The sequence below is a fragment of the Pectinophora gossypiella genome, chromosome 13, assembly GCF_024362695.1.
Source record: "Pectinophora gossypiella chromosome 13, ilPecGoss1.1, whole genome shotgun sequence".
NCBI classification, from domain to species: domain Eukaryota; kingdom Metazoa; phylum Arthropoda; class Insecta; order Lepidoptera; family Gelechiidae; genus Pectinophora; species Pectinophora gossypiella.
Genome location: NC_065416.1, coordinates 4,051,521 through 4,069,760, shown reverse-complemented (window position 1 = coordinate 4,069,760; position 18,240 = coordinate 4,051,521). Strand labels below are relative to the sequence as shown.

The 18,240-nt window shown below is 35.5% G+C and overlaps 1 protein-coding gene across 1 annotated transcript in view; it reads left to right on the top strand.

Annotated features, from left to right (window-relative positions):
• Positions 1 to 17,968, top strand: part of LOC126371762 (BMP and activin membrane-bound inhibitor homolog) — a 71,447-nt gene extending 53,479 nt beyond the window's left edge. The window contains exons 3-5 of the mRNA XM_050017119.1: positions 7,023 to 7,177; positions 12,667 to 12,838; positions 13,132 to 17,968. Coding sequence (XP_049873076.1) covers positions 7,023 to 7,177; positions 12,667 to 12,838; positions 13,132 to 13,306 — 502 coding nt within the window. The 3' untranslated portion in view covers positions 13,307 to 17,968. The remainder of the gene's footprint in view (positions 1 to 7,022; positions 7,178 to 12,666; positions 12,839 to 13,131) is intronic.
• The last annotated feature ends 272 nt before the right edge of the window (positions 17,969 to 18,240 follow it).

Below are 18,240 nucleotides of genomic sequence, written 5' to 3'. Positions count from 1 at the left end.
CTCACTAATATCTATACGATGCGTTCCAGTGTCTTCAATCAATTTGTCTTCGGCGATTTTGAAATTACTCCACGGCTCTTTCATCATCTTTGTCAGTATTAAAGATACGATTGTGCGTCTAATTTGATCGAGCATTATCGTTGTCTTTTCTGTTTAACCTACCCTTTGTATTATTTATTACCATTTCTGTACAAGAGCAAGTATATTTTTTGTTTCTCGTGAGTTAATATTAATTATTCCGACGAAGGCACGCCGCAGTCGGTCGGTTTTTATGCTCTGAAATTACCCGCCCGGTTGATTATCTTATTCGGATCGGCCCGTCCCGTGTTCACCAAACCTGTTCCGAGGCCGTGCATGCCCGCTTTTATTTGCTTTAAATAATATTTGCTCCTTTTTGGCAATCTCCCGTCGTCCATTATCTTTGTTAACGATCTGCGCTGCTTCGTTAAGATTTCGATCGAGTTCAAATTGATTTTCTATATCGTGCCGTTTTATGTAGGTAATTAATTGTGTTTGAGTTGTTTATTGTGTTGGTTGGATCTTTGTCCTCTTTTGTGGAGATAAGGGTGACGGTAGGCGCTCGGGGTTGAGTCGGAGGTCAGGCTCCGAGATAGCGACGCGGGCGCAGCTGTACGGCCGCCGACCCCAACTATCCGCCATCTTTAAATCTGAACGTTTCATAAATACTATCCTTTGTAGCGTGCTATAAAGCTCTAAATCCAGTAAATATTGTATTCGCTCTTATATTTCGCGTCAAGAGATAATGTCACATCTTTCTTTAGATATGCTGCAACCCTTCTGGTATTTCATACGTAGATAGCGGAAGAAAGTGTACCTATTGTTAGTGTTTATCTATATTTGACTGAATTGTGATTGTTATCTAGTTTCGCGTATTAAGATCCTTGATGTTCGAATGACGCAGGCGCAGTTTTCGGGAAAACATGTCAGTTATAGGTATAAACTCATTTACTTTTATTGTCACTTATAAATTCAACATTCGCTGCATCGTACAGAGCAGTAATACCTTCATTATGTTTTGTAATTAAAACCTTATTACCTCTTCGTTGGAAATTAATAGCTGCGTCTAAAACCACGTTAATGATAGGAACAAATTATGTATACTCTCTAACGGTTGGTTTACGAACATGACTTCTTAATAAGTATAATACAGATACGAATAAAGTGAATAAATTAACGTTCTGCATTCTAATACTATGGCTATCCCACAAATATACACAAAATAATGAATTAACTTGTAATGCTAATTTAATATGTATACCAGGTAATTATTTACAGTTTTAATTATATTATCTTTGAATGGTAATAAAAACCACATTTAAATTTACTTACTTTTGACCTTATTTATATATAATTTTAAGTTACTTTTATATCCCTTAAGACCCACCACACGTTTAAGCTAGCGTGCTGATGTTTGAGGAGGGATTAGAGAAAAATCACCATATCGTTTTATAAATATTTATAAACTAAATTGACTCTATAAACAATACTTTTTATTACGAGTCGACAGGTGAAACATTTCTTGTTAATATATATCATTTTATTTGTTATTTATAATAGATGTTTTATTATTTAAACGTATAAAGGTCAAAATTGCGTAAAATTTATCTTTTATTTCCATATAAATGTAAGTGCCCAAATGCAAACAAATGTCAAATAGCAATATTGCTTTCTTAGATGAATTGCCTCGATGTGGCCATTTTGACCCCCTAGATATATCAATGATTATTTTATGTCACTGTCATTGTTGATAGTATAATAATCCTCACCTGTCGTATATATCATAGATTTCGCAATATTTCGTGATAATTTAGGGAAATACTGTCGTTTGAATCATCATAGATAATCAATTTTATCATCTGATGCGATTAATAATTAATTAAAGGCGCCTCTATCGGACTTTTCCTACTTAAAACCGCCTTTAGGCAGTTATTTTTAAAACCGACGTACAGACCTTCACAATATTTATTCTCCCTTTCTTTTAGCGTCTTCAGTATTTAACATACAAAGACTTTTAATTAGCGAATTTATATGCCTCCACTAAATAAACCTTTCTTTATTCAAACTTCGGAAAAGAATTCCTCTAAATCGAATATCGTAAAAACAAATCGATTTAGGTTCCATTTGGACAACATTCCGTACTTAAATCTCCTTTTGCGGTCTTCCGAAAACAAAAGAAATCAGAATCAGTCCAAATTCGAATTCCTATTGAAATATTTGGAATGTCAACGGCGCTAAGGCCATTTTCCCATGAGAAAATATCGCTGTCCATTCAAATGGAGTCATAAATTAGTTTCCTATGATAATAAAGCATGTTATGCGTTCCGGAAAGAGATATTAGACGGTGTATGACAGAGAGAATGATGGAAAATGTTTATTCTTTGAATGGTGAGCTGAGATGTTATGCAGGTTGTATAATCTACAAGCTTCAACCTATCGAATTTGGGGTTAATTGTGTAGTATTAGGCCTAATATTTGCAAAAAAGAACCATCAACATATTCTTCTTCTTGACTAGCCTAGATCCCGATGCAATGATGAGCTAAGGCCTCCCCTTGATTTCTCGACTTTTCACGATTTCTCTAAATTCAGCCAAAAATACTGGTGTTCATTCATTGAATTCGTTCTAAATTAGATTGTGCATAGAGTATTATAGTAGTTCTCATTTATAAAATAAAATATATGGTTTTTGTTATTCATATTTTTTTACTGAATAGGTATTATATTACTTTTGTCATCTTGCTTCTAGATATTTTAAATAAAATCAATTCCATCCAATTATCACATCATTCTACATTCATAGGTGCTAATTTACACATTTCTTTATCATTAAAGATCAAGTCAATGCTATCAGTTCATCAGAATACGACCGTCTATAAACTAGTAGAGCTTAATATTGAGTTAAAAATTCAAATGGTAAGTATAATTGTAAATAGATGTAAATTTCGGTATGCCCGTGGGAACCCGTGTACTGCGCGCGGTTTGCAATATTATAGGGTTGTCAACCAAGCAACCAGTTTTTCCCTTATAAGAACAGGCAATTTATTACGCAACCAGTGATAATTTTACTTCTTCTTCTATCGTGTGGGTTGTAAGGTGAATTACCAACCTCATCAACTCTGGTGTCAGGGTTATTATTGAGCTGCCAAAAGCCCCTAACATGGCTCATGTAACGACTACTTACTTATATCAGTAAGTAGTAACCGGGACCAACGGCTTAACGTGCCTTCCGAAGCACGGATCATCTTACTTTTTGGACAATCAGGTGATCAGCCTGTAATGTCCTAACCAAACTAGGGATCACAAAGTGATTTTTGTGATATGTCCCCACCGGGATTCGAACTCGGGACCTTCGGATCGTAAACCCAACGCTCAACCACTGGACCATTATAATTTTACGTATAAATGTAAATATTCAACATAATTCATTACGTATAGTGAATATTTATATTTACATTTTTACATATTCATATGTTAATATAGAAATTTAAATGTAATAAAGTTTTTAATTAATTCAGAATTATCTGTTTTTCTATCTTTTCTATTTATTTATAATAACCCACCCTTATTTTTATAACATTAACACTATACTTAACATAAATAGCTGCTACAAACCTTATTATTTTTTAAATGTTTTTCACGTGCCAACCCTAAACAAAGTACCTATTTGTATGCTGTGGTGACAGTAGTAATCTGGGTGCGTCGTTCGTTGACCACTTTGATGGATAAAGAGCCCTGTCTCCCGGACAAATAGATATTCATCGCATGTCTCTGATGACTAGTTCAAAAAGAAAAAGCATTGTTTAAATTTAAGAGATTCCTGTGTATCTACTGCCGCGGTTATGCTCACGCGATGCGACAAATACCGCGATATTCAACCAATAGACGAGGCGTATGCTATCTACATGCCCAATGGTAACGATATACGTAAGTAGTTACGAGACAACAGCGTTTACAAGCGTAGACAACTCAACATTTTTATTTGACGTGGCCGTTTTTTTCGGTGTCGACTGCATACATTTGGTAGGTGGTGGCGCCACCGTGTTGTCCTAGTGGAATGTTGCCTTTAAAGCTCTGCTGACGCATAACATAACATAAACTCGCGACGATGGTGTAGTTAGAGGTATCGCAAGATGAACTAAGTACCCACACCTCACCGAGCTTTCAGTTAGCCCAACGGTGGTTAACCGTTACGCGAAATTTTATCTCTTCATTGTCAAGTAACACGTAAATCCATCTACAGAGTTTATTTTTAATTATTTAAGTTTCCAATAAATATATAGTAAGTATACTTAACTTCAAAAAGTAGTTTACGACAATGAATCTTCCAGGCGTACCCTTTAAGAATGTAAAATTATGGAAACATTCCTTCGTTAACTTATTTTCGCTGTCGACACAAGAGTTATGGTAAAAACCAGAATGCTCTTACGACATGCAATTATAATACGGCTTTTTATGGCACATACTTACGAGTCATTTTTTTTAAAGTAGAACAACCTTTTGGATATTATCATATTCAATACGAAATCCGTGATAGCTTGGTTGGGCTCTAAACCACTGAATATATATATTTTATTTGAATTCACGTTTCGAGACAATTTATACGAGTATCATGTGATTTCCAGGATGTGTGCCCGGTAATTGGCAATAGGCACGCCCCCAATTACATAGGACTTAACATAGCTGGCTAGCAATATCATGTACCCACTTTAGAACCCTGTCGCACTATCATATTTGACATTAAATTTAATGAGACCTACGGTTTAATTTGTCAAAAAAGTTAATGTGACATGGTTCAAAGTGTATATATATTAGTACTCGTGACCGTACTAGTCATACTAGACACCTCTGCCTCCCCCTTCGACGATAAAGGCGGAAAGCTATGTCAATACGAAATCAATTTCGACCTTTAGTAGGCCAGTTTTTGTATGTCGAGTCCGTTTCAACATGTCTTCATAAAAAAGCTAACTAACCTTGATATATAAAGTACCCAATACAATATGTTAAAAAAACTGTTGGCAATTTGTTTTACGGCGCTTAGAGCTAGTGTCCTTTTGTGTGGTCTTGGTAGAATTTATGAGAGGATAGCGTGTAAGTAGTTACTTCGATGAGAATTTTTTTTTTGGGAAATTTACAGCGTCTTAATAGTATTAATAAAACTTAAGTATATACATTATTAATTATTATTATTATTTTTTAATTGAATTGTATTAAACTTCCACATACAATTAAATAAAAAAATATGTATACACTTTGAAACCATGTCACAATAACTTTTTTGACAAGTTAAGCCGTAAGTCTTATTAAATATGAAATAATATGATGGTGTGACAAGGTTCTAAAGTGGGTATATGATATTGCTCATGACTGTACAATGACTTATATCGTACAAGCTTTTGCCCACGGCTTCGCTCGCGTTAAATTCGTGCCGTGTTACCGGGTTCCCCTTTCTTAATGTACCAATTTTTAGCTTAAAACTGCGAAAAGTAAAATTTCACCCCCTCTATGAAGGGGTTGGAAGCAGATTTAAAAAAAAATGTTAGTTATAAATAGTCCGCATACCAATTTTTAGGTCTCTTCCTTGAAAATTGCGGAATGCTCCATACAAACTTCCACCCCCCATTTTAGGGAAGTGGGGGGTTGGAAAGAGGTAAAAAGTAGCCTATGTCACTCTCCATCACTTGAACTATCTCCACTTATATCACATTAATTCGTCGTTCGCAGTGAAAGACGGATAAACAAACAGACACATACTAACTTTGCCATCCCTTTTTATCCCTTTAGGGGTTAAATTTCGCAAAATCCCGTTTAAAGAGAACCTACTTCCTAAAAGGAACCCCCATGCAAAATTAGTGACTCCTAGCATTTTTTAGTTTCTAAGATTTCGTGATGAGTGAGTGAGTCAATCAGTGAATGAACCTTTCGCTTTAAAATTATAGATTTTCTTTTTTTTTAAAGTCATTTGAGCAACAAAATAAATACAGTATGTACAAAATCGCTTCCGCTACCGCTCACACTATACACGCACCAATGATTGTATTACACACGGAGTCGAGTCGAGATTACCGAGTTGCGCAAGCGCATTGCCGGCACCGTGCGATCGCCATTTGTTTGCGTCGGGCTTTTTGTGCTTCAAACAAGTCGACAGGTCCCATTGATTTTAATGCATGTGTGTTGGTTTAAGAACTATGAGAAAATTTCCCCCTTTTAATTTGACTTTTAGGTGATGGCGTAGAATGAAAACATGTTTAAATGGGGACTGCCGAAACCTACTCGTATTACAAATGACACTTAAAAATATTCTTGTCTCACATAAAGGCTGCTTATACTAAGTACAAGCTTTTGTACTTGTAATACTTGTAATGATACTTTACCCTAAGGCTCTTAAAACTGGTCGTTTTAACCAACAACTCGTAAGAAGTATTCGAAGCTATACGTAGGAATTCATTAGGAATGAAACAGCCTCCGTGGTCCAGAGGTTGAGCGTTAGCCTCACGATCCAGAGGTCCTGGGTTCGTTTCCCGGTAAGGACACGTCTAACAAAAAATCACTCTGGGAGACTGTCCCTAAAATCACCTGATTGCCCGAAAAATAAGATGAAGTTACATGAGCGTTGTCAGATGCTTTTTACGGCTCAATAGTAACCCTGACACTAGGGTTTTTGTATTGTTAGCTTGGCTATTTGTGTAAATTGGTCTAAAAGAATATTGATATTATTGTAAGGCCTCTCTCCCTTTCTTCCACTCATCATCATCACTACCACGCATTTTGGGGTAGCAGTCTCCATGCTACTTTTTTAGAGAAAAATAGGGCAGGGATTTCTGCCTTGCCTTGCGCCCGAGTGGGATGGCGCCTAGAGTAGTCTATTTCAAAGCCGTACTAGGACTCCTGTCCTTCGCCTCTGAATAGTACTGACAGTTACTGCTGCCCTCTGTCAGGTTCCAAGTTACAGTCGCTGTGTGTGTGTGATAATTATAACTAACATACCTTTTCCACGATCTTCCAGGGAAGAAGCAGCGCTATCCAGGTGTCAGAACACGCCGGCGTCGGCCCCTCCAGCCCACAAGGACTCCCTGCTGCTGTGCTGTTTCCGGGACCTCTGCAACCACGAGGACAGCCCGCTGGCCAGGGCACGGCTCAACCTCACTACCAGTGATTTAGGTGCGTTTATTTATTTTTTAATTTACTGATTTCTATCACTAAATAAATACAATAGGCTAGTTTCCAGCTAGTTTCCTGAGTCAATTCAGTTACTTTTTCTAAACCAAAACAAGAAATTAGTATGGGTTTTGCACGTGACGTGTTTTTCTTGATTAAAATCTACCCAATTATGACACGTAAAATCGTCAGTCCCGACTTTTGACACCCGTTTACAGTCGTTAAGCCAAGTCGGAGTATTCGAGAGGCTTGAAAACTCTTCATTCTGCACTCTTCTTCAGTCTTGTGGCTTGTGACATAAAGGGCGACCTCAACAATCCTAGTGTCAGGGTTACTATTCAGCCGCCGCCATAGGCCCCTGGCCCCTGACATGATGCATGTAACGACTACGTACTAAGGTAAATAGTAACCGTGTCCAATGGCTTAAAAGTGTCCTCCGAAACACGGATCATCTTACTTCCTGTAGGTGAGCCTACAATTTCCTAACCAAACTCTGCGTTTCAATTTACGAGAAAGCCCTCAATAACATTTCTTAAGCCCTGACCTTAAGGTCGCTGAATCAAAGGTTTCTCTTTGATTAATGTCATTGTGTCATGGACACATGAGACAGTCGGTGGGAAAACCATTTACGACCATTTTACAAATAACTTTGACATTTGGGGAATATGACCTGTTATGAAGGTTTTTAGTTGAAATGTTGCTTTGCCGGAAACAGATTTAGCTGTTCTTACGACATTGGTGCCATATGATTAGAAAAATATAATAATAATAACATCGTTTATATCAGACAAAGTCATTAAATCAAATCAAATAATATATGATTTCTTCACTCTTGCGATAAGTGTCAGAAATTGATAGAACTCTTAAACTAAAATTAAGTAAGTGTCTGCTAAAATCAACATTAGTATCGCAGCTTGGTTTTATTAATTGTGGATTAAAAGTCATCAACAAAATTTTGCAATTTAGAGAATTTTAAAATGGATGTTTCTATATCAAGCTACTTATATATTTCGGTGAATTGATAAGATCGATCGTCAACTGTCGATTCGAAAAATTGCAAAGAACGTTGATTGGCAATTGCTTCCAACGATCCACCTGCGCACCTGCGCCTGGACATATAGGTACAATTTAATGCCTTGCGTTTTTTTTTATACAGACATTGTATCGCGCAACAAAGTAGCACGTTATTAGCACAAGTTACCCGTTCAACTTGATTCCTGCTTTCAACAGTTCCAAACACACTATGGTTTAACTTTACCCTAGTCTATAATTTAGCAACATTGTCCTGGACATACGTCGCTAATTGGCCATAGCAAAGCATGTTCAGACTAGCTCGCACTATAACAACGTGCAATTACCTCACGGGGGTAATGAATGAGCCGTAATAAGTTCAAAGTCGCATATTTCTAAGTAAAGCGGATTTGTAGTGGTCTTACCATAGAGTTCTTATTATAGAGAAATGCCGCGGGAGCGTAGCCGGTGAGACCGCAACATGCGCAAAACGAGCATATTGGATGAGGCAACGATAATATAAAACATATCATTCATTGCTTCTTTGGTATGTCGCAACCACAATTAGCGCTTGTGTTACTGCGCAATGAACTGTGGGTAAATCGATGTAGCCCACAAGCTTGCAAACTTTACCTCTCTATTAAATAAGTATAAATAAAATGCTGCCAACACTATTTCAAATTGTATCACACATAGAATAAATTTCTCTTCCAGCCAAGTTACGATAAGTCACGTCAAAAAAAAGTTTCTGTATGTAAAAACATGCCATGTAAACTCGCCCTTGGGCAGGTGCATATTATAACCATAAGTTGGTGACGGGAAAAAATGGAGTCGTCTGCAAATACAAGACCTGAAACCAGTATAGCCGACAGCATTATAGCACGACCACCCTCGGATATCTTTATTATAGGACTGGATCTGTCTCCCATCGTCTTTCCAACTCGTTATAATCTGGGAATCTTCAAAGCTAGAGTGAATAGGCATTTGCTAGGTAAGCGTGATCCATTCTAGACCACATCGTCACTTACCATGAGGTGAAATTGTGGTCAAATGCGAACCTATTTTACTACCAAAAATAAATTATAACCTTATCCGGTGTCATAGAATAGTGAATAATAATACTACGTAGAGTGGCAACTCTCCGCTCTCCACCAGCGACTGAGCTAAGTTTACCTCTTAGCTTATACTTTGCGTAAAATACTGTATACAATTTTTTTTTGTCATAGCCGGTCATACTATTTGTTCATACTTGGATGGCGCGCGTTTCGCGCTCATTTGGCCTGTTCCAACCTCTTTCTTCCATTCTGTGTAGACGGCACACAGAAAAATGAGATTTTATATAGAGTGCTTTTTACAAAGCCACTTATTCAATCAGTTCTAAGAAATGATAACACATTGTTATTAGTTATGTATGCTAGATCCAATGGAATTCCAATAAACCGCCTATTTTAGTTTACACGAACAATGACTATTGTTTTAGTCGCCCCATCTAATGCAAACAAGAAGTGTAAATTACTCAGATATCCTGTAAACTTTGCTACTAGCTGTAAACACAACATAACAGCATCACGCCTGTTTCCCCAAAGGGGTAAGCAGAGATCTAAAGTATACACACCCACTCCTCGTCAGAACAGTTTCAGTCCCAGGCTATTTGACTGGGTCAAAGATAAATTATAAAATGCTAATCTAGAAATAGAAGCCAGTCTAAGATGATCAAAAATCCACTCCAATTTACTTTTCGGATTCTTTCCGAATTGTGTTTGTGAATTAAGTAACAATGAGTACGACGTTTGACCACTTTTATTGGTGACGTCGCAGGACAATATTTCCATACAAACTCCAAATAAAATTAAAGCACATAATCCAAAAAAAAAAAACAAAAAAAAATTAATTAAAAAAATAATAAAATTTTCTTTTTAACGTTTCATATAAAGAATCTCATTTGACTAGGTTGTCAAGTAGCGTATTGGAGGAGAGTCTACCATTAACCGGGCACAAATCCTGGTTAAAAGAAGAATAGAAGTTGTTGTTCAGGTTCGTTCTGGAACTTTCTAGAAGTTAGTTGTTTCTTTGTTCCGTCTTATTTCTCAGAATAGTCCAGTAGAATGTCGACATGAATGGACTATTCGGTCTAAAGTGTAAAAGGGTTTTAATTATTAAGAGACTTTTTGTAATTATTTCTTTTTATTTTGGTGCAATAAAGTGTATTTGTATTGTATTGTATTGTAATTATTTTATTTTAGGAAATCGATTTTATAAGTATCATTGTATAAAGTCAAAATTGTCGCTAGAGCCAAATGTTAATCTGGGCGCACGGTAGTGCCCCCGCCAAGACGAGCTATCAATATTTGGAAATCTATAGTCAAGCAGAGATTTCTACATTATAAGACCACTGCCTTTGATAATACGGAGGTCCAAAACCATTTCCAAGTACTGCTGTTACTCATCATATCCATGCACTTCATCTTCTAAACGAAATCGCCTTGAGAGACAAGTAAACTATTGCTATTCTTGCCTTTACGATATATTTAGATTGTTCTAGACGCGTTGTGGATGTTTTGAAATCAGTTTCATCTAATAATGGATTTTGCCGCGAGTTACGATACGATGCTCCATTGTTTTGCGTTCCATCCTTTGTTATAATTGTTCATTTGATTGGTGCATATTGCGTCTTGACTGTAAAGAGATAGAGTGTTGTTTTAGTTGGTTTTCAGGCAAATAATGTAATTTATAAATAGAAATTACAGTTTTCATTTCAAGATTGCATTTTCCATGTTCACTATATCGTCCCGAGTATAATTTAAAAAATATATTTTGTCTAGGGTTATTAAGCTGTAAAATTACACATTAATATATGTAGTTAATAATTACAAAATTAAAAATAGTTACAAAAGTACATTTATCTCTGAAAGAGAGCTCGAGAATTGTTTGCTTGATTTTTGGATCAGATATGTACAGAATTATGTTGCTATCTGCTTCTCATTATTTTGAACTTAATAATAATGGATGGAAGATGTGTTGTGTAATAATAAGGGTTCATACCCAAAAACAAAGATAATAAAAAAGATGCATGTGACTGTTTTCCATGAAAGTAGAAGGTTAAACGAAAGGAAATTTGTACAGCGCCATTTTTTTTTTGAGATAACCTGGATGTTCCCTCATTGTTCTTTATTGACCTGTTGAAATAGTTTCCTAAGTATTAATCTATACATATATTATGAACGGATAAGATGGTGGATACGATATACGATTGCTTCTATGCTGTTCTGGGAGCAAATAAAAAACATAGAAAACGTTCAGCTGCTTGTCTTCCCGGGCATGTCGTAAAAACCGACAAAGGGATTGTGTCCTCTAACATGATGGGCGATAGGCTGATCCCTTATCACCATAAGGTTCATCATATCCAGCTTACGACATCGTATCAACAGTGGCTGCAAGTCGTCTTTGATTACTTGTGGCTCTGCCCACCCCATTAGGGATTACGGGCGTGAGTTTATGTATGTAAGATGGTGGAGTGTATGGAGAGAGTGTTTAGCTTTTTACGAGAAGATTTTTATTAATGATTTACTGTTTGGTTTTTTCTATATATTTTTTTTGTGTGATAGTTAGCTTTATAATTTTGAAATTGTAATTTCTTTTTTAGTGTTTTTCATGTTATTTATAGTCTTATTTTCCTTTTTGTTTCTTTTTTCATTCATTGGTTATTTTTTTAGTATTAGTTTTTATATTGTTTTCTCGACATTCAGCGCATTGGGTCACACTGTAATGTTGTATGTACCTTTACAAATAAATAAATGAAACCTGATGTCTCTTCCACCAAACTCGCAGTAGGTACAGACGTAATTCTCAAAACGATGACCAAACTTGATCCTGCATTAACGTTGCGTCTATATATCAATTGGCAGGGAATGCAATTGTGACACTGTATACAGTATGCCCATTATCCATTCGATATGATGAAACTGCTACCGGTTATGCGTTCCTGGTACTTTTATTAAGCAGAATGCACGTCCTAGGTTGCGTGGGAGTTGTTAGGTGACATATATTTTATATTGAATCAGTCATTCACACTTTTGGGTTCACAGGATTGATCTTGATATTTGTCTACTGTTAAAGTCATACAATTAAACTGGTATTTTTTTTTTGTTTTTCGAATTTTCTGAAGACAAGTATTATAACATAATTCGTCCACTTTTGAACATGGGATACGTATTCTGCAAAAGAAACAGACAATAACTGTAATAATTAACAACGTCCCGTGGCTTGCAGTTTCTGCTTAATATAAAATTATGTTTCAAATCGTCAATAGCCAAAACACTTTCTTTTTCGTTATATCGATCACATACACTTTCCTTCCTTTATTCCTTTTTTCGTTTCTTCTCCTTTCTTTCCTTCTTTTGGAATTTGACCTACTGTCTTTCCCAAACGATTTCATGATTGTTAACCAATTAAACTTATTAATTATTCCCTTTTCGTTACAGATAATAATGCAGTGGCAACAGAAAGGGGTGCCAACTACAACGGCGAGGTGTGGTTCAAGGCTGCCACCATAGCGGTGCCGGTGTGCGGAGCCCTCATCCTGTTTCTACTGGTGGCTGTGGCTGTGAGGCTTCTTAAGGCAGACGCCTTGCTACAAGCCGATAGGAAACTTAGGTATGTGTTAATTATTCAAAACATCTGAATATTCGATTTACCTGTTTCGATCGAAACTAAAAGTAAGAATTCCCTAAAAACAAAAGACACGAGCCATCGTTTTAATGACATTCAGCTGTCAAAAATATTTTTTTAGGGCTTTTAACCTCAAAAGAAAATCGGAAACCTTATTTATGAAAACAACCAGTCTTGATACTGGCATTATTCTTAAAGCTACGTAATGTGTTTTTACACATTACAAAATCTGTATATCTTCTACGTTGTTAATTACTAACTACTCTTTGTCTTTCCAGGGGCGGTTACATGTCGCCGTTAGCACAGCATACAAACGAAGATGTGAAGAAAGTGTGGGTGGGGAGCACGTCAGCCCCCCTCCTAGTAGCCCCCGGGGGCTGTCTCGTGGCGGTAGAACGAGCCCAACTAGTTGACGTACCCCCCTGCACACAGCTCTGTGATATCCAGCGGTAGACACACTCGGAAAGTCAAATCTCTTTGGTGGGCTGTACCGTGGACTGATGTAGGACTAAGGATTTGAACGGACAATTATTTTCTTTGGTGGTGATTGCGTCTTGTTTGTTATGGGATTTGAGTTCTTTTTCGCTGAAAATCAATTTGAGCGATGTCAAAATTGATGATTTTAAATATTTGACATTTATTAATCACGCCATCTAGTGAGTCGAACGGATATTATGGTAATGAAAGCCTGCTGAAATGAACTCGAATGTCCTTATGGGCAAGATGCCAAAGGCAAGATGATAGTAGTGACAAAAGCAGAGTTGGTTGACTGAGTGGTTTGTAGAAAAGAATCGAGGCTTTCACAATGATTCGGGATATATTTTTTAAATCGATTTTTATAAAATCCACGATATGAAATAAGTTTTTCATGAGAAACGTAATGGTTGTGTATCTATTTTGTATAGCAAAGTGTTTTCAAAAATGACTGACTATTAATTTAAATTATGATGGAATTGCGACGTTATTGGATGCCTTATATAAAACAAAATTGTATACAGGAAAAAATAAAAATGCGTGTTTTAAGATTCAATTTTTTAAACGATTGCGGGCCACTCTATTGTTTTTGGTTTTATCAAGTAAATTATTCACTCTAACACATAATATGTAATAGAGCATTACCTACATAGGTAGTTTTATCTTTTTGCCTGCTCATAAAAAGATGGTAGCGCTATATCTAGAGTCCGCACCACTAAACAAGTCCCGCGACGAGGGCGCTGGCGTCGCAGTATTTGCCAAATCTGCATAGAATATTGTGACTTTGTATGACTTGTAAATTAGTTCGATTAAAATCCGCGGGACTTCGTGGCGCGTACTCTACACATTAAATACCCCACGCGGACGTTACTCGCAACTATTGACAGTTCTTTTTGACAGACGTATTTTTTTTTCGAAAACTTATTGTCTGTGGTTATTATGTAATGGAGTAGGCATTTTTATAATATTTCTTACAGAACAGTGGCCCATATTGGGAATCTTATAGTTAAATTGATCTCAGGGAGAGCGAGGATCGTCATTCCACGGCGCAGCCCGCGCGCATACCAAAACTACCACAGTGTATATTTTAGTTTTTATTATTTTTATAAGAGCTTCGTGTTCCTCTACTGTAATCTTTGTAAATGTACCCTTTCCTCTATGTTGACTTGTAGGCAACCAATTATTTTAAAAATGATAAAAAGAAAAATAATTTCGACATATTTAAGGTTAGGTTAGGTTACATAATTCAATCAAAAGTATTTTTCAAATGAAATTAGTGATATATTTTTTCGACGCGACTTTATATACAATTTCAATGCTATTCACTGTCTGCTTGGACAGGACAGGAATTGATAATGTAAATTTTAGCTTACATCCAGGGAAATATACAAAATCATATAGGTAAGCTACTCATTTTGTAAACGATTGGTTGTCTAAAAAGTCTTTAGATTGTAAGCAACTATCCTCTCTTTAGAATTTTGTACGAAAATATGATTTAGTTACCCGATATAGAGTTCACTATATGGGATTCATGGTTACTTGTTTAAAACCATAATAGGATAAAAATCCATAGATAATAAAATATACTGCGTACCTTTAGTGTAAAGATAAGGATTATAACTTTGCTAACACTAGATAGCAGCACATAAGCGTGAGATCTTTCGAGTCTCAAGTTCATGTATTCATATATTCATGTATTCATGTTCAAGTTTATGTGTTAGGTAAAAAAAAAACAAAACTACGTATAGAACGGAGACTCTCCGCCCTCCGCTGGGTTTTACATTAGTCTAAATGGCCATAAGCCACTAAAGAGTAAGAGAGCGTGCACGAACCATTTTTCCCGCTCTCACTTACGCGTTGGGGTAATTTTTTTTATGGTGAATTCGGGTTGTGGTTAGGACTTTATTAGTACGAGTTTCAAGTATATGTGTATAAGTTGTCACCTGGTGACTCTGCTCACCCTCAACAAAACACGCGCTATGTTTTGTTATCTATGGGTCTATTAAGAATTAACCAATTTTGTTTGTGGTGAATAATGTAATGTAATAATGTAAGACAAAAAGTAAGAAATCGTCTGAAAAAGCATGTAATTTATGTTTTTAGAGTCTTCCCGTCTTAAAATGTAAAAAAAATAATTTGAACGTACAATTAGTTTCATTGTGACGATATCTCTTAAAATGATCTTTATTGTATCATTGTTTTCTGTAGGAATTTCAATCTTATTATCGACGACCGTCCGTACATTTTTCTGTGTGAATATTGTCTATTATTTTTTCTAGTGATTGAGATAGCTAGTGATGTTAACGATTTATCTTGTTTTTTGTGTAATTTCCACGACTAAGTAATACCAATTTCGACGATTAGTGATCTTTTCTAAAAAAAAAAACACATTACACTGCTTAGCCACGCGCAGTCGGGTAATTAAAAAGGTAAACTAAAAGGAGGCAAATCTTACAGTTGTAGTTAGATTCTATAAAGGAAAAATAAACATATTAATGCAATATTTTATTATAATATATTACAATTTCAGCTTTCGACTGAAAAAAAATAGATTATAGAAAAAAACCTGTAAAATTTTGCCCCCTCGTAGTTCAGGGGGCTAAAAAGGCCACATAAAAGCAATTCATCCTAAAAGCAATATTGCTATTTGGCATTTGGGCATATAAAAGCGCGCAATTTCGAAAAGCAATATTGCGTTTTTAGATGATGTGGCCTTTTTAAGCCCCCGATCAATGTATGTAAATGCGTTGCAAAATATATAGGACTCATTTAATAAGTGTATATAAAATTACCAGTGCCTTCATTCAGACTGCTTTAGGTGTAACGGGAGGAAATATACTCTCTTTAAAAAGAATTCATTGCAATGTAATCACTATGGAAGAGAGTTTTTGAATTCGCGAAGAAGTTTAAAAGTATAATTTCGATCGGATACAGCACTAAACTTCTCCATTGCAAGTTGGTGTAGATACCAAGGGCCTGTTTCATAAAACTTACAATTGTAAATTACAACGACAATTTGGTGTTCATTACGTAGCTAATATGAAACTGCAAAATATTTGTGATCACTAACTCCGCAATGTACATCAAATTGTCATTGTAATTTACAATTGTAAGTTTTATTAAACAGACCCCAGACCTGAGTTATATTTTTGAGAAGGATTTTTTCTGATACTAGTATAATTTGATAGACAAAAATGACAATTAAATTAATGATGAACGAATGTAACGAATACTGAGGGGGATGATTCAGCCCATGATTCTAAGTTAATAACCAAGTGGAATTTTCCGTCACAAATTTCATGATCTTTTGTGTTATACATACATACATAAATTCACGCCCGTAATCCCAAATGGGGTGGGCAGAGCCACAAGTAATCAAAGACAACTTGCAGCCACTGTGCTTTTGTGTTATATTTTTTAAATTATTTACAATTATCGCTAAAGTATAATTGCGATGGAAATCAGAATCATTTATTCAACTTAATTATCGTGGATAAACTTGTTGAAGGCCAATAAACATTTTTGAATTTACGTCATTTCGCAAGGTGTTATGGCTGAGGAGAAGAAATGACAAGAAACTACAACAGCAACACATCTTTTAAAAACCAATGAGGGTATACATCACAAGTCATTTAATAACTAGAGGAACACATTCAATACCAGACATTTTTATCATTTAGGTAATCATTAATCTTATAATAGGCTTTTTTACATAAAGGAAGCTTCACATGAGCTTTAAATTTATTTTCTGACAAATTTAAAATATTATCTGGTATTTTATTGTAAAAACGTATACATAACCCAAAAAAAGATGAATTTAATTTACTTAATCTATAATTTTAAACAACAATTTTATTTTTATTCCTTGTATTGTAAGTATGCCTTTCACAGTTTCTCGGAAGGAGAGAAATTCCACTTTATATCAACTTAGAATTATGGTCGGAATCATCCCTCAAAGTTTTCGTTACGATGTTACTAACACACTGCATACGGAGTCTCGTTCACTTTTCTTCTCATTTATTAATTATATTGCAATGAAAGGACTGCCGACTGGTACCTACGTGTATAAAGATTCATAATTATCTATTTTAAATGTAAATATTAGTATTTTAAGTTGTTACCCGTTGTTGTAATGATGTGGAAGCCATACGGCCAATTTCATAGTCGAATCCATTGAGGCAGCTCCTAGTCTTTTTATCTGATTTTTTAAGATAATTTTCTTATCTTTTTTATTTTTCTCATAGCTTCCAATGGATTTTGCTTGTGGTCGAATATAATGATATATGTCCGTAAGTTTGTACAATAGTATTTTTATTAATTATGTACATAGGAATTAGATTTATCAATAAATTGGTTCAATGTATTCTTCATATTGTAAAGTATATAATAAAATAATTTGTGAAATAGTTACGCTATGACAATACTAAACCGATTTTGATAATCCTTCGACCATTTGCCAGAGATTGACCTAGTAATAAGCTTTCATTAGGTGCCTTACATTTGCGAATTTAGAATTTTATTATATAAGGTGCAAATGAATGAAATACTCCATATTGTAATAAACCTGCGATCTTATGTAAATATAATAAATAATGAATTTGTAAAAATTACGAATAAAAAGAAATTATTTTATTACTGGAATTTGCTGTTTTTACTGAAACATTCCTTATAAACTAATTCCAATATTTCATAAATGTTTTAAGTTTAAAATACAAAAATACTATCCACCACAGAGTTCGTCATAAATGTCATCATTATCTCCCTCCCATTATCCCGTTTTTCACAGGGACCGCTTACCTAACCTGAAGATTTGACAGGTCCGGTTCTTACAGAAACGACTGCCTGTCTGATCTTCCAACACGCGAAGGGAAAACCAGCCCATTACAGGTTAAGTCACTACCTCCGAAAATTCA